We start from the raw sequence: 24,956 nt of genomic DNA on the forward strand, positions 1-24,956 counted from the left end.
GTTTCACAGACCGTAGCAGTTCAATTCTACCTGACTACTATGCCATCTTCAAAACATAACTAAAAGGAACCGTAAGTGCTGGTATTATTCACTTTCCTGTTACGTACAATGTAAATCTTCTGAACTGCCTTTTTTTAAAAAAGGAAGAAAAAAAAAAGAAAAAAAAAAGGAGTAGAAAATAAATATTAAAAAGAAAATTGTATATACGTGTGATGGGTACTGCAGCATCATCAGACCTGCTGGTTCAAGCTTCAATAACAGGAAATACCCCTGGTGGGAATCATGCCAAGACCTGGCATCTATGTATAAGACTTTCCTGGCACGTGGATTTGCCATACATGTTCAAGCCCAGCTGGTGGGGCATCCATTATTTCATCTTCAGACACCCCTCATCCTGACAAGCCTCTGTCAACTCAAGAGTCCTGAGATAGCGTTCAGGGAATCACTGGCCTGGGTGAAGTCTCCTGCAGACCTGCACCTATGGCACGGAAGTACTTTTGATACCAAACACTCCTTTTAGTCTGCAAACGCCTTACAAGAACAGTGAAGGAGCAGAACTACTCTACATGCCACCCCATCTGCAAATGCCATCTGACTACAAAGGCACTTGCTTTCCCTGGAGAAGTTATGGCAGTTATTTGCCCAAGAAGACAAAGGCATCATCTGTGAAGAACAGGACTCCCTGCTGAAGGCTGGTTCTAGTAACTGCTTATTTTTCATCTCTTTCAAGAATAATTTCCTAAACCCAGGTATGAACCCAGCAGCAGTAAGCTACAAGAACATTGAGGACAAACAAGCAAAACCCATCTCTTCATAGTCACTTGCATGGCATTTGCTCAGCTTGTAGTTTGTTTTTAATGCTCAAGCCTCAAGATTGGGACACCCACTTGCTCTGCAGAGGGAGCACACAACAGGAAGACCCAGGGCTTTGATAGCGAGCTTTCCTGCACCAAGTGTTCAAAAAACTGGTCCTAAACATGTACTGAGAAAAGCATGACAGTATGGTGCCTGGCCTAACAAAAGGAGTCTGTTGCATTGCTATGGAATTGTCACTGGCATCTACAGATGAAGCATAAGGACAGAAATCCAGGGGTGTTCTGTTTTGGTTTTATTTTTATTACAGTGGTTTAACACACAAACTGACCAAATAGGGCTCAGAGAGCTGGATGCTCTGGGTCTGGTTTACCTACCAACTCAAGCATGTGCTTAGCACTAAGCAAGCATGCAAATAGTCTCACTGAATTTAAGAATAGATCTCAGAGGGTTAATTGAAGACACATTTAAGTGCTTTTCTTAACCTAGGCCAGCACCTTCCACATTCAAAACCTTAACTAGTAATAATGACAGCAAGCTTAGGTAAACATTGTTGAGGATTCTTTTCAAGATAGGACACTATCATGCCATGTTTTGAATCAGTGATCCCAAGGATTGTAGCAACATTACTGTAAGAACTTCCAGATTATTACTTCAGGACACCTTTTTGCTTCTGTACCAGCTAGTATGCTTTGAAAGTTTGAACAGAGAAGCCAAAGTTTGTTTTGTTTTCTTTTCTTTTAAATTGCAGCATTACCATTACTTTATTTTTTATTTCTCACTGTCTTCAATGTATCTATCAACTCTTCTGCATTCCCTTTCTGCCTCCCCTGCTGCCATGCTAACATTGCCGTTTATTAATTGCTGGCTGAGAGACATCTCACCCATCAGCATTTTCTGGCCAACGCTGCAGAACGCCAATGACTTCTGCCTCATCTCAGGCCTCAGTCTCATTCCTCTGGACACAGGAGTAAAGCAAAAGAAGCTGCATGTAGCCTGTGGAGTCACTCCAGCATCCAGCCTGCCCAAACAACACTGTCAGGAGGCTAACAGACTCCATCTACACTTTGCAGTGGTACTCACAGGATTACCGCACAGATTTGTGCTCCATTGGAGACAACTGGAAGTTAAAAAAAAAAAAAAAAAGCTGGTTTCTGGTGCCTCATTTTTGAGGCATCTGCCTCTGATGTGATACTCTTCCCAAACCAGGCAATGATTCCCAAATAGACACAGTGATTCCTGTATCAGCAGCTCACAGTGGCTTTAGGTTCATCTACAGTGAAAGCCTGTACTGTGCATTGTTATCAGCTTAGTGCAGCAACGCCAGGGCACTCATAGTCAGAAATATACTGCTTTGCATTTACATTCCTGAAAAGCTGGGGTTCGTGATTTTTAAATTTATTTCCATGCATATATAACAAGACCACATTACAAGCTTTATGATGGAAAACAGAACCGTAGGCTTTTGGTCACACACACTGCATAAAGGGTTCTGCAACACAGCTGTTCTGAAGACTAACAAGCCCTCGTCTTCCCAGCATAGAGCCTATACCTGCCCCAGCATTATTAGCTTAGAGGCTCAGCATGCAAAGGAAAAACAGTTGAGGAACAGTGGAGACAGAAATCACAGGGTGTGGTACGGAGGAAAAAGTGATTTTTTTTTTTTCTAATTTAATGATTAAAATCAAGAGGAAAAATGTAGAAGAAGCAGCCTGTTGTCTGTGCTAGAGTCTACAGGGGAGCAGACCCCAGAAGTGCTCACAGCTGCCAGTCTGGTACCTAAATAAACCCTTGGCTATTATGCTCCTCAACCACTGCCCAAGTCCTGGGTAAATGCCACCCACCCACTACCTTGCCTTCAGTTGATGAGCCCATGATGGCAGGTTCCTGCTGACCTCTCAGCAAGCTATCCATCTCTGGCTGTCTCAGGATTTGTGCTGTCCCCATAGCAGCAATGTATGGCAATGCCTTTTTTTTTTTAATGATGTTAACTCCTAACTGTCTGATCAGACACCAGGACACAGTGGAAGAACCGACATATTTCTCCCAAATAGCAAGTATAGCTTATTACTGGAAAGGGAGAAGAAAGAGAAAGAAGCCATACAAAGTGTTTGACACTAGTAAGCATCACAGAACTGGCACTTCACCTGGTTTTAGCTTTGGATTTGGGGATTTAGCAAAGTTACCCTTGGCAGGCATTCTTCAACAAGCTTTCAGTGGCTGAACAATGCAGTGTGTCCTCAGTTTGCACACCCAGCTCTGTCATTTGTGGGAAGTTGTGAGCAGACTGAGGAACAGCTAGATTTTTTGTTTGTTTGTTTATAAATCTGTTTTCTTGAGCACTTGGTTTTCTCGTCTGTGAAAGCCACACACAGCAAGTAGCTGTAATTCTGTTGGGAGACAAAAAAAAAAAAAAAAAAGTCATGATTCTCCATCCTCCATCGAGCTGGATTACATGAAGGAAATAATGATAACATTCCTGCTGAAGGCTCAGTTAATACCAGTCATCTTCATCTTCATTCACATTAGGAAGAGCTTAACAGTAGTAATAAAGAAGTGTCATTTAGAGGATGAAAAAAGTCAACTCAGAACAAAAATTGCTATTCCAATCATTGGTCTCCAGGGCTGATAACGCATGTAATATACCAGAGTTAAGGAAGAAAAACATTTTGTCTACTCAATCCCAATGGGCTATCTTTCCATCCTTAAAATAACCAAGTAATGTGACACCTGTCCTACAGACCATGGAAACGGGTTGAAACTGAGGAGAAAAAAGAGAATAGCAACTGCAGGAACTTCTAGATAAAAGTGTTGTTTGTTTGTTTTTTTAAAAAGTTATGGTGAGCTAATGCAACACTGGCATTGCCCTCTCAACTACCTACACCCTTGCCAGGAGTCAACTGTAGGGACATGGTGATGTATTTATGACTAACAGGGAAGGTCAGCATTGTGGCCTTTCCACACTCCACACCTTAGGTAATTGCCAGCTAAAACAGTTTTAGGCTCCAGGTTTCCTGTAACTGGACTCAGGCCAGCTTTTGTGTCTAGCACACACTAGACACTACCATAAGAGATAGAAGGTAGGAAAATAATATAGTAGACCTTCATTTTTAACTATATTAAGTGAAAGTAGGTAAGCCCATTACACAAATATATTTCAGCCTAAGGCTTGTGTGTAACCAGAGCACTTTGTCATCACTGCAAATAGACACCAAACCCACCATCCATTATTTCTACAGTGCCATCTGTACAGTGGAAACACTACAAACCTACAGACTGGGAGCACTTCCAACCTGCCTAGTGAATGTTTGCACTCACACAGTCACACACAAAAAAGGGTAAGATGGTAACCCACAGTTACATGTGAACAGGGGCTCCCCAACGTGCCTGCAAATAAAACCACTTTGTATAGCCATGGGAGATGACTAGGCTAATAAAAATCAGGAAAGAAAATGGGGGACAAATAATTTTTCCCAGGTGTTTAGTCCGCTTGAGCTTGGAACAACTTCTGTAAACAAAGAGGAGGTGATGGGCACATTACCTGCTTTCCCATGTGCCCCAGGTACTCCTGCACCAGTTACATTTGCCAGTTGATAACCAAGTGTATGTATATAGTTCGTCTTTGTATAGGAGTGAGTGTGGTGGCTGTCAAACGTGCTCTTCCAGTATTGTAATTTAACAGATTATGGCTGTATGAAAACAATGTAAATAAGTAGAAAAAAATTAAACTGGATCTCTATGTCCTAATTTTTGTACATACTGAAACTGCATGGTATTTAAATTATTGTTTGTCTCTGATGTATGCAGTTTCTTTAAAAAAAATCATTTAAAAAAAAAAAAACACCATTCCCGTGTCTGTGCATTTTATCACATTCTGTCCCAGTGACCAATACATTAGCAAATGGCTGCAGCTAAAGATACCAGCCCTTCTGCCGCCAGCTAGGCTCAGCACTTCAGCACCACAACACATACATGCTTCTTGGTGGGGAGCAAGGCAGAAGAGACAGATGTACTGGAGCTGACCTGTGGGGGCATCGTGTTGGCTGAGCCTCTGGCACTGCCTGTGAGCTGGTTCAATGAAGGTGGGCAAAGGGTAGTCAGTGACTGGTACCTCAGCTGCTGAAGTTGTACCCAACACCAGGCTAATGAAGATGGAGAACAAAGTCGGCAGTGAACACTAAATACACACACACACAAATAATGTGATTAAGAGGAGAATGCCTCTGAGTGGTACAATCAAGTACTGTTGCTGTTTAGCAAAGCAGCCATACCTGCCCATCCAGCTACTTTTCTGTGCCCATCCAGCTCTTTTTCTTCCTCTCTTCCCCCAGCCCCAAAACTCCTGAGTAGTTTCAGCTGTTGCAAAGCATTTCAGGCTGTGACAAGCTACTGCCTCCAATCAGTGACAAGGGGAAGAGAAACTTTCTTTACATGGCTAAGCGTGTATCTTCAAACAGCTTCACTAGCCCTCTGCACGAAGTACAGAAGCTAACAGATATCCTTAGGCTATTTAGTTTTCATAACTGACGGTGCAAAACATCTGACCTCAGACGTAACTGTTGTCACCCAGCATCCTCACCATCACTGTCAGGCAGGAGCAGCTTCCCTGCTCTAATGCGTATGGAGGCTTCCACTCGCACAAAAATGAGAGGTCTGTATGCTTTAAGTAACCAAATTCTGCTTATTTGCTTTGGTGGTGTGGGTACATACCAAGATCAAAAGACTAGTATTGGGTTTGTTTCTATTTAGTTAAGTTTTCACTGACCTCCTTCCAACTGTTCTTTGTGTGTGTCTGTGCTTCCATTCCAGCAGCCAGCAAGTCTGTAACTATCCATTGAGGTTTGGATAAATAAGTAAAAAAAGAAACAAAACTTGTTTTTGACTAAAGATCCCCTTTCCCCCAGCTAGCTACAGTTTCCAAAGCAGAATTATATTGTGTTTTGGTTACATATGGTAATTTCTATGCTTTAAAAAGAAAAATATTGGTGGGACTACATTGCACAGGGAATGTGAGAACATAAACTAACCTGTTGCACAGAGATCCCTACACAAGGGCCATATTTTTACATTTTGACTGAAGCATTTCATCAACTGGCCTAAGTAAGGAGACAAGTGTGTCTTCAGTAAAGTCCATGCAATTACTAGCAATCAAATTGCAATCTAATGCCATCTGTAGGCAAGAAATGAAGAGGAGGGTTGGAAAAAAAAATAATCCATTCAACAGACAGCCTGCAATGACCAGCTCTGCAAAGCGTTCATGTTACCTCTATCAGCTAGTTCAAACTGCTTCAGAAATGTGACTAAGCCCACAGAAACAGCCAAAAGCCAGGTGCAGCCGGAATTCACTCTGCTGCAACATTCATTGTTAATGGGACATAAAATACAATAATCTCTATTTTAGCATCTATTTGATGAGTGTGTAAGTTTTACATACATGGATACATAAGCCCTGAGAGGTAAGAGGTAGAAATACCTTTAACAACCTATTGAAACCTATGATGAAACCTATAATCTAAAAGCTAGATACATACATAAGAACTAATCTTCAGTCCAAAGCACTCACCTCTAGGCATCTACATTTTGGGGGGGATGGGGAGCATGCTGGGTGCACTGAGCAAATCCTACAAAGGCACAGGAAACTCCATGCTGCTAGACACTAACCCAGCAGAACACCAACAGAAAACCTAGCCAAAGAAAACAGTCTGGTTCTGCTGTACTTAGTGAAGTGGGATACTGCAATCTGCTCCATGAGGAAAGCCAGCCTGCAACCCTCGATTTGGAAGGTGAGAGTCAGCACCCAGGAAAAAGGAACCTGAACACCCTCAGGCTGTGAGGTGCAGGAGCAGAAGCCCCAGGTGAGGAGCTCTTCCATAATTCTGGAGCCCTGTGGGGGAACAAACCTCAGCCTCCAGGCTGCAGACAGCACCCCCTGCAGCAGCTGTTCAGGACACTCTGGCCAATTCTGTTTCCACAGAAACCTGTTTCACATCACTGTTACTTTATCAACCCCTCAGTTGCCTTCTCAGTCACTTTTTTCTCCACTCTCCTGCTTTTCTTTCCATGTTTTTGTGCCCCTCACTAGAGTTCAAACCACTCATCATTTTTCAAACATCATCCTCTGACATCCGCCATTACTTTGCTTATCTGGAATTTCCATCACACGTTTGCATTTGAACTGAGAAAGAACTAGTGCATGCAACATGGAAGAGCACATACATGGCATTCCTCTAAACCTAAAAGAGAAAATACTGCTCGAAGGGAGAACTGGACCAGATTAAGCTTATTTTTCTTGTTTGCAATTTCCACAAAGATATTTAGCAGGGGTGGATTACAGGCGGGAGCTTTCACTCTCCAAATTGAATGCTTCAGTGTTTTCTATTGTCTATGGGGAAAGAAAAAAAACAAAAACAAAAACAAAAAACAACTTAGCAGTTAGTTCTATATGAACAAAAAAGTATGCAGCAAGCAGTTGCATACCCTGTCAGTCAAGCAGAAATAATGTCAGTAAAATTAAAACAACAACAACAAGGTTCTCAGGAAAGAAAAATAAATGAACATCAGATGACTCTTACCACAGTCCTGCAATGACATGGAGCTAGCAGAAGACAAATCAGAAAGTTAACCCGTTCCTCAAATTACTTAGCTAGGCATTTCAGTAGGATGCTCAGCTATGTGAACCTTTAAAGGAATCTGTAAGGACGAATAGTCTGTAGCAGATAAATGAACAGATTCAGACTGCCCACTAAAAATGCATAGCTAGACACTAACTGTTGCAGTGTTTTTGTGCAAGAGGTTGAAGAGCAACTGTTAGCCATGCATCATAGGATGACAGAATGGTTTGGGCTGGAAGGGACCTTAAAGACCACACAGTTCCAAACCCCCTGCCATTGGCAGGGACACCTCCCACTGGACAAGGTTGCCCAAGGCCCCACACAGCCTGGCCTTGAGCACCTCCAGGGTTAGGGTATCCACAGCTTCCCTGGGCAACCCGTGCCAGTGCCTCACTGACCTTTGAGTAAGGAATTTCCTCTCAATATCTAATCTAAATGTATCCTCTTTTAGTTTAAAGCCATTCCCCCTTGTCCCATCACTGCACTCCCTGACAGTCCCTCCCCAGCTTTCCTGTAGCCCCCTTTAGGTACTGGAAGGCCACTATGATGTTTCCCCAGGGCATTCTCTTCTCCAGGCTGAACAACCCCAACTCCTTCAACCTGCCCTCATAGGAGAGGTGCTCCAGCCCTCTGATCATCCTCATGGCCCTCCTCTGGACCTGCTCCAACAAGTCCATGCCTTTCTTGTGCTGGGGGCCCCAGAACTGAGTGCAGGGCTCCAGCTGGGATCTCATGAGAGCAGAGCAGAGGGGGGCAATCATTTCCTTCGCCCTGCTAGCCATGCCGCTTTTGATGCAGCCCAGGACATGGGTGGCTTTCTGGGCTGCAAGTGCACTTTGCCAGATCATGTCATGTTTTTCATCAACCAGGACCCCTGGGTCCTTCTCCTCAAGACTGCCCTCAACCCATTCTGTGCCCAGCCTGTATTTGTGCTTGGGATTGCCATGACCCAGGTCAAGACCTTGCACTTCGCCCTGCTTGCATGCCAAGCTCTGGACTGATTACAATCGCTGGAGGCACAGAACAAAGCTTCCCAAATAGTGGACTCTGCTGTAAATTGGGACTACAAAGACATCTTACTTTGACCTCAACCCTGCTCATCACACGATGGGGGCAGTGACAGCTCACATCTTGCTGTTCTATTCTCTCGGGAAGTAGGCCTCAGAGTTAAAGCATTATGTTCAACTTAGCAGACATCACCAAAAAATTAACTGAGCATAACTTAGCCAGATTCATACTTTGTCTTTTGGGAATTCACTAAGGGTTGTGATTTTTTTTTTTGCATTAATTGTATCCTTCATAAATCCATAGCAAAAGCTGCACATGAGATATACACAAAAGCCTCTTAGACTGTTGAAAGAAGCATGGCGTTAAGCCGTTACCTATTCTCTAGAGAACTCCCCTTCTTCAGCACTATTCTCTAGAGAACTCCCCTTCTTCAGCACAGCCCAGAGTAAGTAACACATTAAGTTAAAGAAACACTTTAATGTCTTTCTTGTACTGCGGTGCCCAGAACTGCACACAGTACTCAAGGTGAGGCTGCACCAGCACAGAGTAGAAGGGGACAATCCCTTCCCTGGACTGACTAGTGATGCCGTGCTTGATGCACCCCAGGACACGGTTGGCCCTCCTGGCTGCCAGGGCACACTGCTGGCTCATATTCAATTTGCTGTCAACCACAGCCCCCAGATCCCTCTCTGTGGGGCTGCTCTCCAGCATCTCATTGCCCAGTCTATACGTATAGCCAGGGTTGCCCCGTCCCAGGTGCAGGACCTGGCACTTGCTCTTGTTAAACTTCATGTGGTTGGTGATCGCCCAGCTCTCCAATCTGTCCAGGTCTCTCTGCAAGGCCTTTCCACCCTCATCAGAGTCCACAACTCCTCCAAGTTTAGTGTCATCAGCAAATTTGCTCAAAACACCTTCTAGTCCTACATCCAAGTTGTTTATAAAAACATTGAAGAGGACTGGCCCTAAAAAGGAGCCCTGGGGGACCACACTGGTGACCATCCGCCAGCCAGATGTAGCCCCATTAACCACAACCCTTTGAACCCTGCCCGTCAGCCAATTGCTCACCCATCATATGATGTTTTTGTTAAGTTGTATGCTGGACATTTTGTCCAGTAGGATCCCATGAGAAACTGTCAAAAGCTTTACTAAAATCCAAAAAGATCGCATCAGCTGGTTTCCCCTGATCAACTAGATGGGTGATCTTATCATAAAAGGAAATCAAATGTGTTAGGTAGGACCTACCCCTCGTGAACCCATGTTGGCTGGGACCAATGACTGCATTGTCGCCCAGATGCGCTTCAATCACTTCAAGAATCACCTTCTCCATAATTTTACCAGGCACTGACGTGAGACTGACAGGCCTGTAATTGACAGGGTCTTCTTACCCTTCTTGAAAATTGGCACAACATTTGCCAACTTCCAGTCTACTGGCACCTCTCCAGATTCCTAAGATCATTGAAAAATAATTGAGAGAAGTCCCACAATGACTTCAGCCCGGTCTCCGAGCACCCTGGGATGGATCCCATCCGGACCCATGGACTTGTATGGATCCAGGTGGAGCAGCAAATCCCGCACACGTACAGGGTCAGTTGGGAGTCTGTCACTCCCACCATCATTGTCCTTCCACTCAGGTTACGCTGGGTCCTGAAGCCCATCATCAACGTTGAAGATAGAGGTGAAGAATGCATTAAACATCTCTGCCTTGCCTATGTCATTGTCTGTGAGGAGACCTTCCCCAGCAAGTAGCAGACCTATGTTTTCTTTGGTCCTCCTTTTTCTGTTCACATATCTAAAAAAACTTTTTATTGTCTCCCACAGACCTGGCCAGCTTCAACTCTTAATTGTGATTTAATTGTGATTTGGCCACATGAATTTTCTCCCTATGAATGTAAACAATGCCCCTGTATTCCTTCCTCATTGCCTGACCCTGCTTCCAGCAGCCATACATCTTTTTCTGCCTAAGCTCCAGAAGATCCCTGGTGAGCCAGGATGGCCTTCTGCCCTGCCTGCTTGACTTCTGATATTTTGGAATTGCCTGATCCTGTGCTTTTAGGAGGCAGTGCTTAGAGATTGACCATTGATGGACACCAATACCTTCAAAAGCAGTTTCCCAGGGGACCTTGCTGACTAGTTCCCTGAGCAGCCTGAAGTCTGCTTTTGTCATATTCAGGGCTGAAGTTTTGGTGGCAGTTTTCCTTCTGTCAACAAAAATTTTAAACTCAACCACTTCACGGTCATTATGACCGAGACGGCCACCAATTGCCACATCCCCCACAAGACCCTCTCCGTTTTCCAGCAACAGATCAAGGGCACCTTTCCTAGTCGTCTTCCTTAGCACCTGCACCAAGAAGTTATCATCTAGGTGCTTTAGGAACCTCCTGGACTTGCTCATGTCGGCCACGTGGTAATCCCAGTTGACATCTGACAAGTTGGAGTCCCCCTTAAGGACAAGGGGAGATCTCGAGGCATCTTTAAGTTCCATAAAGAATAATTCATCAGCGTTGTCATCCTTGCCAGGTGGTCTGTAATGGATTCCCACAATGACATCCCCTTTATTTGTTCATCCCTTAATCCTTACCCAGAGGCTCTCAACTTTGCCATCCCCAACTTGAAGTTCCACACAGTCCAGCCCATGCTTCACGTACATCACCACCCCGCCTACCCTGCCTGTCCCTCCTGAAGAGCTTGTAACCATCTATTGCAGCACACCAGCCACAGGACTCATCCCATCAGGTTTCACTTATGCCAGTGATGTAGATGGGGGACTGGGCCATGACTTTTAGCTCATCCATTTTATTCCTCATACTGCATGCATTTGTGTAGAAGTACTTCAAATGTGCCTCACTGCATGCAGCACCTTATGCAGCAGAGCAAAGGAACTCACTAGCATACAGACCCTCTGATTCTTGCACACCATCCCTTAGCAGGCCTGGTCTTATCCCTTTCCCACTTCGATTCTAGTTTAAAGCCCTATCTACCAGCCCCGCTAACTCCTGAGCAAAAACCCTTCTCCCTCTCTGAGAGGCTCACCACACTCGGTGCCAGCAGGCCCAGTGTCATGTAGACCTTCCCATGATCAACAAACCTGAAGTTCTGCCGGTTGCACCAGTCCCAAAGCCATGTATTATGACAAGTCTGCTTGTCAGCATCGATCCCCCCTATCGGAACTGCAGAGGCAAACACAACCTGTGCCCCTGGACCTTTAACTAGTTGCCCCAAAGCCCTCAAGTCCCTTTTGATCACTCTCGGACTTTTTGCTACTTCATCATTACGAGCCTGAAAAACCAGTAGCAGGGTAGTAGTCGGTGGGCCATCCTAAGTGAGTGACTTTCCTAGCAATGTCTCTCACCCAAGCCCCAGGGAGGCAACAGACTTCCCTGTGGGTTGGGTCTGGGTGGCAATACTGAAAAGCTGCCTGGACATGAGTCCTCAGCAACTGGTTCTAGATGGCCCTGCTTGATCAGGGGTATTGGTCTAGATTACCTCCAGAGGTCCCTTCCAACTTCAACCACAATCTTTGTCTCTCCTGCCAGAGCAGCTCTATGGTCTACCTATTGACAGAGAAAGCATTTATAAATTAAAAATGAAACAAAAGAGCCTTCAGATAGTTTGAAGCCTTCAGATAGTGATCGGCAGAACACTCGCTGACAAGTCTGAAAGCAGTAACACTGACTGACACTTCTAATCTTGATTCAGGACATCCCTCTTTGCAGAATATTGTTTGCATTTAATTTTTCCAAACCATAGTGGAATTTATACACCTTTCTAGATCATCTTACTTAAAGAAAGACAAAAAACAAGGTGCAGCCATAAGCCACACAGAGTTGGCTGACATAATGGAAGTATTTTGAGATACTTCAGAACAGCATGTCTCACCTGGTTGTTGCGATGTCTACTTCAAATTCGTGATGCCTCTTCCAGAACACTTACCTGCACATTTAGAGTATTCACAGAGTACATGCACATTTCCATTCCAGCAAAGGAATGATTTTTGTTCATCAAAAAGTTTCAGCACACTAGCAGACATTCACGTTAAAAGCACCTCCAAGTAGTAACTAGCGATATCAAGTATAAGCTGGCATACTTTTTTTTTTTTTTTTTTACAAGCCAGTTTATTTACCTTGTTTCAGGAGTTAGATTTACATCCCCAAAAGCCTTAGAACACACTGTGCAATCAGAATATTGTAGCTGGCAGGCCAAGAACCACTCTGGACATGATCACATCGCACTAGGTATCCTCGCTCCATCTATATTTATTGAAAAATATTTACACATTGATCATTATGCCATAAACTGCTTTAATAGCATCTTTACACAGAAGAAGAAATTAAGAACTTTACACCATGATAAGGGAATCACACTAAAAGGAAACTTTTCAAGTGTCCTTTCTGTTTCCCCAAACTTCCATAAACAAAGAAAGTTCTCAGACTGAGTGTGCTGGAGTCCCACAGTGTGTATGCCACAGATCCACTGCTTTGCTGACAATAGCATCAGTGTTATCTTGAGGAATCTGCAAAAGATTGGGTTAAGATGCCTTGTCAATGTACTTTATTTGGACTGTTGTTCCAAATAAAGATTTTAAACCTCAAGTTCAAGTTTCATCTCTTTATACAAAGCTAAACTATAATCTAATCTCTCCATCCTGCCATCCCTCAGCCCTACATGCACCATGTTACTCCCACATTTTAAATATAAAACTTTTATTTACAAAACAAGAGAAGGTGTCTGCTCAGGCATCTCTCACTTCACACCTCTCATCTGACATTAGGCATTACTCGTACTGGCCATCCATGACCACGAACATATCTAATCCATCTAACCCAGCTTACATTAGGATCCTACAACCCTGCTGTCATGCTCACTACCATCCACAGAAGGAAAGTTCAGGGTCAAGTTCAAGATCCTATCATCCTTACATCAACAAACAATGTGCTTTGAGCCTACAGGTGGACACAGTAAAGGAATACAAAGGGTGCCAGATTCCAGCCCTACATGGAGGTTCTGGAAAAAATGAACCTAACTTCATCTGCACTTACTTTCACAGAAACACTCTTCAGTATCATAAGAATATTGTCAAATCTGCACAAACATAGATAATACATTACACAAAGCAAAAAATCGTTTCATTCTATGAAAGCTTTACCTTAGAAAAATAGAAACAACTATTCCTCTCATTCTTCCCTGCACCTTGATACTACAGCACTACTCTCAGGAAATAATGTAATAGCTCCTTATGGTATGTTTATGATATACAAAACACTTTTATAAACCATAGATGGTAGTTGTGAAGCACAGAAGAGTACTTACATTTTCCAGAAATTGGGTGATGTTTTCTGCTGTAGTCAGTGCTATTATTTTCATTTTAAAGGTTAACAATATCTCCAAAGCAACAAAAACAAGAATTTTGCAGGACCCACTAATAATTTTGTCCCAAACTCTAGAAAAAAAAGATGAAAAAAGCAATCACTACACATTACTGTAGTCCTTACCTGTTTATCTACTAGAACAGTGTTTTTTTTCGTTTTTTTTTCTTTACAATCACCTTTTTCCAGATAATTTTTCTGAATAGCAGCAAATACATTAATTATTCACATCAGGGTAAATAAAAGACATTTTAACAACTCCTCAATCTGTACAGAGTAGAGTGATGGCAAACATAGTGTATGTTCTTGGTTAGAAATGCAACTGTTTGCAAGGCTCAAGTAAATCTTGTTTTAATAGCCTTAACTGTGACAGTTATTCTACATAGCATAGTAAGGGTGAGAATTTTTCCTAGTGAAAAAAACAGTTTACTAGCACACTTAATAAAAACGCTCTTCAAATAGTTAAGTAGATGAAAATTCAAAAGGATGAAATTCTGAACTACTCAACTACTACATCTCAAACAGCTAAATATTCAAGGTCCTTCCTGTATGAGATATAAATATTATACATCAGCAAGATATATCCATAACACTCAAATTATACACAAAGAACAACTATGAAGTATTTCAATCCATTCCACTGTGCACAGATTCTCTCAGAATTAACAAAGCACTCCTACTACTTCCTTGAAGCTGTGCCCAAACATCACAGTTTTAAAGACACCTGAAGAAGAGGCCTCCAAAGGATGCAAGTTCTTTAGCAACAGAACTGAGAATATTAAGAAATCCGGATTACTAGAACAGCCTGTAACAATTTGAACACATCCTTCAGCCAGCAGCTCTATCTCTGGCCCAACTCAACAGACATGGGATGAAAGATTATCCAAAATCAGTGTGAAACCATCTGTCAGATGTTTCTCCTTTCTAATAAACATTTCTCCTTTGACATGAGGGACATGATCACATACTATCCTCCATAATCTCTGAATTCAGTAACTATAACTGGTAAGCATCTTCTGCAGCCCACCTACAAACTTGGATCTACAGGTGTGTTTCTTCAGAACACAAACATTTTTACATCACCTTTTGTCTCAGAAGAACTTGCACTTCAGCCTGGACTGCCAAGAGAACACAATGAAGGCATAAACATTGACAGCTGTGTTAAAGAGTTGGTATCACACCTTTAAGCAAAGGCTTTTTTTTAACTCCTAAAGTGGAATGACTGCTGCTGTTACATAGCATTAATTTTTTAAACTGTGACTCAAGTCAAATCTTTGTCAGCTTGATAACCTTCCAACCATATAGCTGGTTTGACACCACTTTTAGCTCTCCATTCCTCAAAAAAAAAAAAAAAAAAAAAAAGAGAGACCAGAATTTAACTTACAATAAATAGGCTTGGAAAAGAATACAAAAAAATATCCACAACTATTCTTTAAAATGAAGGAAACAAAAAACCCACATGGATAGATAGGGGGAAAAAGGCATAACTAATTTCTCTCCCCTTCGCAATTTACTTTTATTTCCCTGCCTTTATAGGATTAAAAATGACTACAAAACCCACAAGGATGGGAACAATTAAAATTTTGCTTCCTTTGTGGTTCAAGCATCTCAGGACAAGTGGTCACTGTAGGTATTAAACTGATGTTGATGTCAAGTCTAGAAGCTTTAAGCAAGGCTATGAGAAAACTGAGAACGCATTCCTCTTCCACATTGTACAAGTGATTCCGATTTACTTCTAATATACCTTCTCAAACCTTTCTGTTCAGAACCCAAGCATAGCTTCCCAGGTGTTTCATGGGCATCAGAACTGTAACTACAAACGACAATACAGACTCAAAGACAGTAAAGAATTTTTCAGGTTTTTATTAAACCCCGTGTTAGTTTCTGTATAAACCTACTAATTCTAACATACACTACTCAACCTTCTTCCATATTTTGCTTCCAAGTCCCCTGACTCCAGTCCCCAGAATTACATTACAGTAGGTTACATTTCATGCTCAAAAACTCAAATGTTTTCCTATTGTTTAGTCTGATTCCAGAACAAGTATTTTAACACTGGCAAACCAAACGCAATATCTAAGTCACCAGCTTCTAACAGGAAGAGGGTACACTGCTAAGTGGATGAGATGTTAGCACTAACTAGCTGTATCTGCTGTTTTTTCCCCCTTAACATTTCCAGCTCTTGGTACTGTCAGCGTAATTCCACCAGTAACAGCAATAATGGACTGACCGTGACACTGATAAACAGACCAGCAATCAGTACCTTGTCAGTACCATAGAACCAGAAACTGCAACAAACTGTGTCAGAAAAATGTTTACTTCGACTAGAAAAAAAACAAGGCAGTTTCAAGGAAACAATTATTTTGATTATTTTAGCCTAAAATAGCAACCTTTACGCATTGTATCTTTACTGATGGTAACACCTATACTTTCACTACTTAAGTAACACCAAAAACTTGTATATGTAAGCATCAAGTGTACTGTCAGGGATTATAACTTTTAGCAGGTTTTTTTGATCCTCTCAGAGATGAGAAAACTGTAACGTATGCCATGCAACTGTGCTTGTAGCCCTACTCAGGACCACTGAAAAAGGAAGTGCACACTAAAGTCATAAAAAACTGTAATGATACCATCCTCCGTGATGTATAATTGTAACTGATTAGCCACGAGAGCACTCGTGTGTGTTTCTTGAACAGTGAAATAGTAGTAAAAACCACAAGGAAAAATATAAAGACAATGGAAGCTATGAAAGTAAAGAGAATGGCAAGAACTACTCAGAGGAAGACACTTGATTTCCACTGAGTTGTTTTTTTTTCTGTAGCCAGGACATGATTTGTATGTGCATGAAAAAACAACATTCTCAAGGGCGTTTCTCAGGTTCCTCAATCACTACAGCGGGGTACTAGAGCAAAAAGCATCCTAGTGTTGCTGTGCTCTCTTTTTCTGAGAAAGTTGTTGCGAACCTCACAGCTTCCCCTCTCCCTGCAAAAGCTACACCCAGGCTGCCGGGTAGGATCATTCAACCTTATTCCCTGGTTCTCGTCCTGCAGTCATCTGGTCCATAGACATTTAATGAGAACCACTACTCGCTCCTCTGCACATCTAGGTATCCTTCCAATGGAAACAGATGTGGAAGTACACAATGAGGTACAAACAAGTCTCATCCTGACATCATACTTTGATCTTGCACCAGTCATGGAGACAGCTGTGAAGCAGCTCAATTATTTAGACATAGGTAAACAAGTGACTTAAGTTTCTCTGTAGAGTAGAGAAACTGTAGCAGCCCACATCCCTTCCACAGTAAATTTAAGGCATCTTTTATATTTCTGTTGTTTCTACTAAATGACTCATATTCTTTACAACTGATGTAATTTATGCAGGACACAGAAATCACAGTTGCAAAACTGCACAAGCTGTACATTAATACCTGCATTAGTGCCAGTCTGAAAGGCAGTAGGATTTCAGGAGAACTACAGAATACTTTGCCACAAATAAATTACCAGAGGCCACTAACCTAAACCCATCCCAACCCACCAGCTATTACTGCGCCAAGTCTTCACTGAGGACTGACAACGTCAGCTATGGGTATGGTACATGACAGGCAACACGAAGCAATAAAAAATGCCTGGCTTATACACAACCATATCTGCAAAGCTCTACTATTTCTGTTACATCAGAGCAAACTGACAGCTGAGGTGTAATTTGGCCTGTAGAGCTGAAGCTGCAAAATTGACACCTTGCTTTAACAGCAAGGCTCTCCAGCTGAGGCTCCACACAGCGCCATTTGAAAACTCTCCACACATGGGGCTTGCTGAACAGATGACCAGATACCCTGATGCAGAATGTGAGCAAATAGAGCAATGGTGAGTATAAGCAAAGGTGCAGCTCAGTTTTCTTCCCACTTCAGAGAGAAGTAATCCTTTCTGTCTCTCTGGAATCCATGCTATAGGCAGGTAGGTTCGTGTTCTAGGAAGCTGCCTGTCTATAATTCCAAGTGCAATAATAGAGCCCTGAGGATACAGAGCCTTCAGAGTGCCCAGTCTGCTCTACTTTTTACCAATGTGGCACCTTAAAGACGTTTGGAAAGAAGCTTATTACATTTTAAGAGCATTTAGCACAAGCAGAGGAAAGACAATGCATAAGTTTGAAAGAAAAGTTTCTACCTAAAAGCTTTCTACATTGGTTTGCCAAACCAACGTAAATGAAATTGATGCACAACTTTTACCTATGATAAAAGTAGAAGTGTATTATGAAACAATATGTATACTGAAATGACAACACTTGTCAGGAATACAGCTGGTATTACGTACAATTCATCTCACCATTATTGGATAAAATTTCTGCATAGCACATCCAAACCTTGTACACCTTTGAAAAAATGATGAAATTTAAATTTAGCTGCCTGGCAGAGAAGGCTACAATTTTGACAAAGCAAGCAACCTCTCTTAAGAAATGTAGTACTAAATCATAAGATAAATTAAATCATAAAAATACTGCGCTCATGTCATCTCTCACATGAGGAAAAAGTAAGTGAAACTCACAGGAGAATTGGAGACCTGTTTTCAGTTCTCAGCAGTTCCAATGCTGCCATTTAGATACATTTCAGATAAGCATTCGGGCTTCTAGATTCTAATCCAAACTGAATCTCCAAGCATTAACTAAGCTCATCTGTCACATGCTGCCCACAAAGTATTTTATTTCCTTAGCAAATGAGGCTATTTTCATTACAACTGAGTAATTCAGAAACCTAAACTGTCAAGGAAAAGCGCACTTCTATCATGTTCACACAAGAATTGTTGGTAAATAGGATTGCTGCACCATCAGAAGTTCCAACCCTCCTAAGTTTTTTAATGCAGAGTGATATAAAGAAGACAATATTTGGATATTTACCACAAAGAAAAAAAGTTATTCAAATATTTTCAGGTCAAATTATTTTACACCAGTAAATTAAAATAGAATATGAGAATGCTAAACAGTACACTAACTAGATAAAACATTTTATGTAAATGAACCGATTCAAAATTACAGAAGCTGAAACAGAAAATTCTGGCAATATAAAATAGGAAAAATCGATGTCCTTCATCTAGATTATTTTTTTTCTTTTACACTGTCTAGATGAGACAGCTCCACAAAATATGCAGTTTTCAACAGGAATGTCAAAAGAATGGAATCCTCAACAGCAAAGCTGTTCTATTGCAGATTTCTTAGCCAGAAGACAGCCTCAATATTAAATCCTTTAAGCTGTAAATTAAAACATCTACTAGAAGACATGGAAAGTGGTTCCTAATGCTTGCGGAGGTCATTTTGTATCCCAGCAGCCTACAGAAATGAAGTTCTGAGGAGACTGGCAAGTCCCAGGCAGAACAGTCACATCTATGTGACAAACTGTATTAAGTTTCATACAGAGAAAACTGGACGAAACCAGGTCAATTGTTACCTGCTAAAAATGAGCCTATAAATACAAATGTGGAACAAAGATACAGACAAATCACACATATTCAATTGTCTATAAAGATGTAACAAACATTTTATACATGCTTACTTAATTTCTGCGGCCCCAACAGTAGTAAAAGCTTTTAACCTTCACATCACACACAACCTCTATACAGCATGGACTACTTCAGAGCCTTACAGGTGTTGGTAAGAAGAACTACATATGTAACGATGGCCATGCAGCACAAAGGATAACACCAAAAAGTCTGCCACCAACTCTTTCAGTTCTTGTTCCAAGAATTGCTTTCTGTCAGACACCTTTCTTGCCAACAGTAGAACGTACACAACCTCAAAAGACCACTGCACCACAAGACTGAAAAGCATAAATATTAATCTTATAGCTTGTTCCCTAAAACCCTCATATTTTCTTGGGGGGGGGGGGGGGGGGGGGGGGGGGGGGAATATTTAAAAAAAACAGCTGTTCCACACTTGCCTTCGTAAAATGTAAGAACCCAGATAAGCAAGAAAGACTGCACTCACTATTCAGACTGCAAACAACTCTACCATGATAAAGCAAAGTATCTTTTCTATATAGCATTCAACAAAACTCTCAATTTTAGTGTTTGTTGTGGTTTAACCCGGCCAGCAGTTAAGCACCACAAAGCCACTCACTCACCCTCCCCCCTCCCTCTCTGGGATGGGGGATAGAAACAGGAAAATGAGGCCTGTGGGATGAGATAGAGACAGTTTATTAAAGACGGGGAAAAAAATGATGATAATGATAATAGTACTACTACTAATAATGTGTACAAAACAAGTAACGTACAATGCAATTGCTCACCACCTGCTGACCCAGCCTAACCCCTCCACCCTGGCTAGCCACCCCTATATATTGTTTAGCATGACCCCATACAGTACGGAATACCACTTTGGCCAGTTCAGGTCAGCTGTCCTGGGTCTGTCCCCTCCCAGCTCCTGCTGCACCCCCAGCCTGCCCACTGGCAGGACAGAGTGAGAAGATGAAAAGTCCTTCCCTTAGTGTAAGCACTGTTCTGCAACAATTAAAACATCTGTGTGTTATCAACACTATTCTTATCCTAAAACATACTGCCCTAACAGCTACTAGGAGGAAAATTAACTCTATCTCAGCTGAAACCAGGACAGCGTTTTTATAGCAGCCACTGAAGTCCCGGAGGTTCTGGAGTAAGATTTCCCCTGCACTTTGTTTCTTCTCAAAGTTTTAAAAGGCAGCAGAAAATGAGACCATTGTTTTCTCTGTACCACTTCTAGCTCAGCTATTAGCAGCATCTATGTTAATGCGGAAACTTTATTCCTCTTTCCATTTAACTTGAATTTTCCACTTTCCATGAGTTTTCAGATGGCAGAATTAGAGAAATCACAGAAGCTTCAGTTCAAAGGCCCTTTGGAAAATTACCATGCACAAGAACTTCCCCCTTTTCAAAGCTGGACAGCCTATTTCCAATAGCTGCACTATTTTAAGAACTCTGTAATGATTAACCTGCCATAGTATTTACTTTTTTAATTAAAACCAACACTCCCAAAATCTTTTTCATCTGGTGGTAATACAGTATTATAATCACTCCCTAAGGAGTCATTTTGGTTTAAAAAACTGAAAACTAACTCCTTTCAGCCGCCTATCACTAAGAGGGGATTTGGAGTTTTAAATCCTAGGAGACAAAAAGTGTGAAACAGAATAAGCCACCATATTTAACTCCATCCTTTTACATGTCAATACCAGAAGTGATCACGCTCAGATTACCTCACATCAGTAACAAGTGGGATCAAATCAAATTTTGTCATTTCCAAGTCAGCAATAAAGCTAACTTCATAACCTTCATTACAGATAAAGATACAGAAAGCTCATTGCCTGCTTATGGTAACAAGGAGCTAAAATTACTATGCAATTACAAACAGAAAGGGGAAAAAAAAAGAGCTTGCCTCTGTAAACTGGACTCAGGTAAACAGCCTGCAAAACACTTTTTGAACCAAAGATCATAGGGGAGTTTGCTCATTGCAGCACATGTTTTTAGGTGCATCAGGAGTTTGTTATCTTCAATGTTCAAATACTGCTCCAGAATTTTTGGCTGAAAAAGGAATCGGAAAATTTTAGGATAAGTAACATCAGAGCATCCTCTCCTCCATTATTACAGCACACTGTAAAGCAAGATGTGTCTTTGAAGACCTGCAAGCATAAAAACACACGTTAAAATACTGAACTTACATTATTTTAACTAAATCTTGGTGTTCCAAAATAAAAGTATCACTGATTTTTGCAATTTAGTACTTCAGTAAATAAATAGCCCCAGGTTCTTTAAATTGCTGATCACTAGCAGTATTTCCAAAATACGCACTATTCACTAATGCAATGAGGTGTTCGAGACCTTAATGTAATGCAGAGATTAAACCTGCAACAATCACTGCTATCTTCACAAGTAAAATTGAGTTTCATTCACCTCAAAGGTAATAATCTTAGCACGCATCATAAAAACCTATACACAGTGCAGTGAAAACAAGAAAAACAATTCTCAGAGCAAATCCCTGTGCAATATAATAAAAGCTGGATATTGATTTCTTGTTTAAGAAAATGAAGTATTTAGAAAAGGCAACAGAAGATCATACAAATAGGCTTAAAAATGTGAATAATGTTCATTTTGCTTAAAGTCTAATGTAACAGTACACATTTTCATAAATTTCATTGTCTTTATACTTTTCTTATAATTAGATAAGCAGCTAATAACTTCAGCTTTCAAATTAAAAAAAACAACACTTCCTTCATCCACATTATAACATCCAGTCTTGGTGCAATGTGTACATTAAAATAAAAACTTAGGGAGACATCCCTATGTAACTGAGGCACATACCTTCTTTAAAAACACTCCTCTGTCCTTTTAAAGAAAATACAGAAATTGGTATAGTTGGTATCACCTCTGGTAGAAGCAGAAAAGACTTAAAATGTACTTTTGTGTTCCAAGAATAACAAAGGACATACATCATCTTCTGCAACAGGTTTTCACTGATTGCCAGAGCAGATGCTCATATTTTTATATCAGTGGATATTAACTAAAATGTTTATCTTTTACGACTATTTGAAGAATTACAAAAGCTTTTGTATAACAAAGGATTTTTTTTTATAAGTATGCATTTGCTTTATAATCACTTTTATAAAGCAGTAATACAGAAATTCAAAATGAACATTCTCTGAGAGCATTTGAATGATCAGTGACAAAGTCCTGTTACACTTCTAATTGAAACTTAGTTTGTAACATGCTGTCTTTCTGAAGACACAAAATACTCTGCTCCATTTATAAAGCAAAACAATTGTGCATTGCCTCACTGTCATCCAGTGAACAGCATATGAATGCCAGGGATGCAGCCAAAAAAGCAGAAGACCTAAGTCAAGATGTCCTTAAGTTTGTTATATCTTTAATGGTTTTGAATAAAGAGAATCCTTAACTGTATGAAACATAATTCACCTAAATACAATGTAAGCTTCAGCTAACTTTAAAAAAAAAAAAAAGTCAAAACCTACAATGCAACATTAAAAAATTGGTTTTGTTTGCTATTTTGGACAAAGTTTCCTACAGCAGAATACCATCACAATGCAAAAAGCACTACTCCTGCCAGAATATAATCCATGGATGCAGCCTCTGACATTGTGGTTACCTCCATGCATTGCAACTTCCAAAACACCCAGCATGCATGCTTTCTATGACTTCCTTCTCCCTTACTCTCCCCTACTTACTGCTTTCCTCACAAAAAAAAAAAAAAAAATCTTTCCCTTACCAGTTGTTGCAATGCATCTTTATGCTTGCTGTTCAGCTGATTAACAAAGCTACTGACAAGCCAATAGCATTCTATAGGATCCTCCACCATTTCCTCCATTGCTTTAGCAATAGCAAGAAACACTTCATCTTCTGGCTCCTGGAAAACAAAGCCCCCAAAAAAAACACAAAAAATAACTACAAAGAAGTATTAGACTGCCTGATTTAAGTTATTCTTACATTCCTTTTGCCTACTCTTTGCAAAACCAAAGTGGAACCAAAGCATATAAAGATAAATACTACCTGTTTATAATAAACATAAATAAATATTCATTCATAAATAAAGCACTGGGCAACAGCTGCATTATGGTGACCAGATACCTTTTAAAGCAAAACAAATAAGACTTGTCTTGCTTTTAAAACCAAGCAGACAACAGGAATTTGGAAAAAATCTGATCCAAAGTTCTCAAATATTCTTAAATGAGATTACCTCCTACTGGCGTAGAGCAACATTCCTACTTCTATGCCCCACATTAAGTTTTTTACTACATAGCAGCAGATATTTTCCTTGCGAAACAGGCCCCTCAAACACCTTTGCCATGGGTGTTAGCTACACAATAGCTAGAAATAAATACCTTTTCCAGGTGATTATTCCCCACAATACAAAACTAGAGCATGTGGTGGGCATACTATCTTCCCTTCTCCAGAGGTTACACTTTCCCACCAAAAGGTACCAGCACACCTAAAACACAATTACTGGTATAGTAATAGAGGTAAGTTAAGTCTAAACCAGCCAGCAACAACTAGCTCTGGAAGCCTCTCAACTGGGAAGATGCATCAGGAGAGGCACTATATTTGCCCTGTGTTTCTTAAAGTTTTCCTTCAGCAGGCAGTACTGACTATATTAGGACTTGGGGTAACAAGACAGATGCAAATCCACGGTCTGTCCTCACGTAACCATCAGTAGCAGTAAGCTGTAGTATCATAAGCTTTGGAGCAGATTACAATTCATTTCAATTACAAATATTAAAACAAGTTATTTAGAAACATGATGTAATTTGCTACATATCAGCGCTTGTACTGGCTGTGAATTATCCTCATTGTAGGAAAGTGAACAATCTAGAAAATCCAGTACCAAGTCATTTTGACTTCATTGCTATGAAGAAACTAAAGTGAAAACTAGAATAAAAAAAGGCTAAAAGCCTAGTAACGGAAGTATATAAAAGACACTTAAAGTTGTATGTATTAATAAGTATTTAAGGGAACAAAAAAAGAAAAGCACTTCTACTAAAATACCTTATTTTATAACAGCATTTCTCTGTCTTTCTTTCCCCTTGCATAAATTTATCTACATGTACTTTTGCTACATGCAGCTCAGTTTCTCACAGGCTTATAGTGTAAGTTAGCTACATGCTAAGAAAAATAATATATAGTATAAAGTATAAATATATAGCATAAAGTTAGCCAGTATGCTTAAAAGACTATCAAAACAACAGCTCACCAAAGGAAACGCCAAGTTTCGAGGCAATTTTCCTGATTCCAGTTGATGTATGCGGAGGAAAACATCTACCTGTGGGGTAGAATCATTGATAAAACGAATTACACGAAGGGCATGGTGTACATCCCAGTACTGCTCCTTCCGGTAGTTCATCACCAAGGCATGAGATTTATGGTGAGGAGGAATAATTCCTAAAAAGCAGAAGAAAAAAAAAGGCAACTGTAAAGAGAAAAAAACGGAGCACTCTAAACTCCCCTTCCAAGAGATCTGCCAACAAAAATGTAAGACCTGGCAGTGCAATTTTTCTATGATCTTGTTCAAATACAGGGAGAAAATCCTCCAAGAAGAAAAGCTAAGAAAGCACTCTAGCATTAGATTTACAAAAATAAACTATGTATTAATCAAGCATAGACAAAATCTAAACTTGTACTATTGTTTCTCATCAACT

General features: G+C 40.7%; 2 protein-coding genes across 19 annotated transcripts in view; one reads left to right on the forward strand and one right to left on the reverse strand.

Moving 5' to 3' along the window:
• Nucleotides 1–4,659, forward strand: part of PHACTR1 (phosphatase and actin regulator 1) — a 326,124-nt gene extending 321,465 nt beyond the window's left edge. For all 7 annotated transcript variants that reach the window (XM_038174412.2, XM_038174411.2, XM_038174416.2 and 4 more), the window contains one exon: nucleotides 1–4,659. In XM_038174412.2, the coding sequence (XP_038030340.1) occupies nucleotides 1–16 (16 nt within the window). In that variant the 3' untranslated portion in view covers nucleotides 17–4,659.
• The window catches only part of TBC1D7 (TBC1 domain family member 7), a 27,904-nt gene continuing 6,013 nt past the window's right edge, over nucleotides 3,066–24,956 (reverse strand). For 8 of the 12 annotated variants that reach the window (XM_013103895.5, XM_072033226.1, XM_021275476.4 and 5 more), the window contains 6 exons: nucleotides 24,512–24,699; nucleotides 23,033–23,170; nucleotides 21,188–21,333; nucleotides 13,740–13,869; nucleotides 12,553–12,679; nucleotides 3,066–3,203 (listed from right to left, as the gene is read on the reverse strand). In XM_013103895.5, coding sequence (XP_012959349.1) covers nucleotides 12,572–12,679; nucleotides 13,740–13,869; nucleotides 21,188–21,333; nucleotides 23,033–23,170; nucleotides 24,512–24,699 — 710 coding nt within the window. In that variant the 3' untranslated portion in view covers nucleotides 3,066–3,203; nucleotides 12,553–12,571. Of the gene's footprint in view, nucleotides 3,204–12,552; nucleotides 12,680–12,710; nucleotides 12,943–13,739; nucleotides 13,870–21,187; nucleotides 21,334–23,032; nucleotides 23,171–24,511; nucleotides 24,700–24,956 lie in introns of those variants that run through there. The other 4 variants (XM_072033225.1, XM_072033224.1, XM_013103898.5 and 1 more) reach the window with 1 other exon arrangement.

Source organism: Anas platyrhynchos, chromosome 2, assembly GCF_047663525.1.
Source record: "Anas platyrhynchos isolate ZD024472 breed Pekin duck chromosome 2, IASCAAS_PekinDuck_T2T, whole genome shotgun sequence".
In the NCBI taxonomy this organism is placed as follows: Eukaryota; Metazoa; Chordata; class Aves; order Anseriformes; family Anatidae; genus Anas; species Anas platyrhynchos.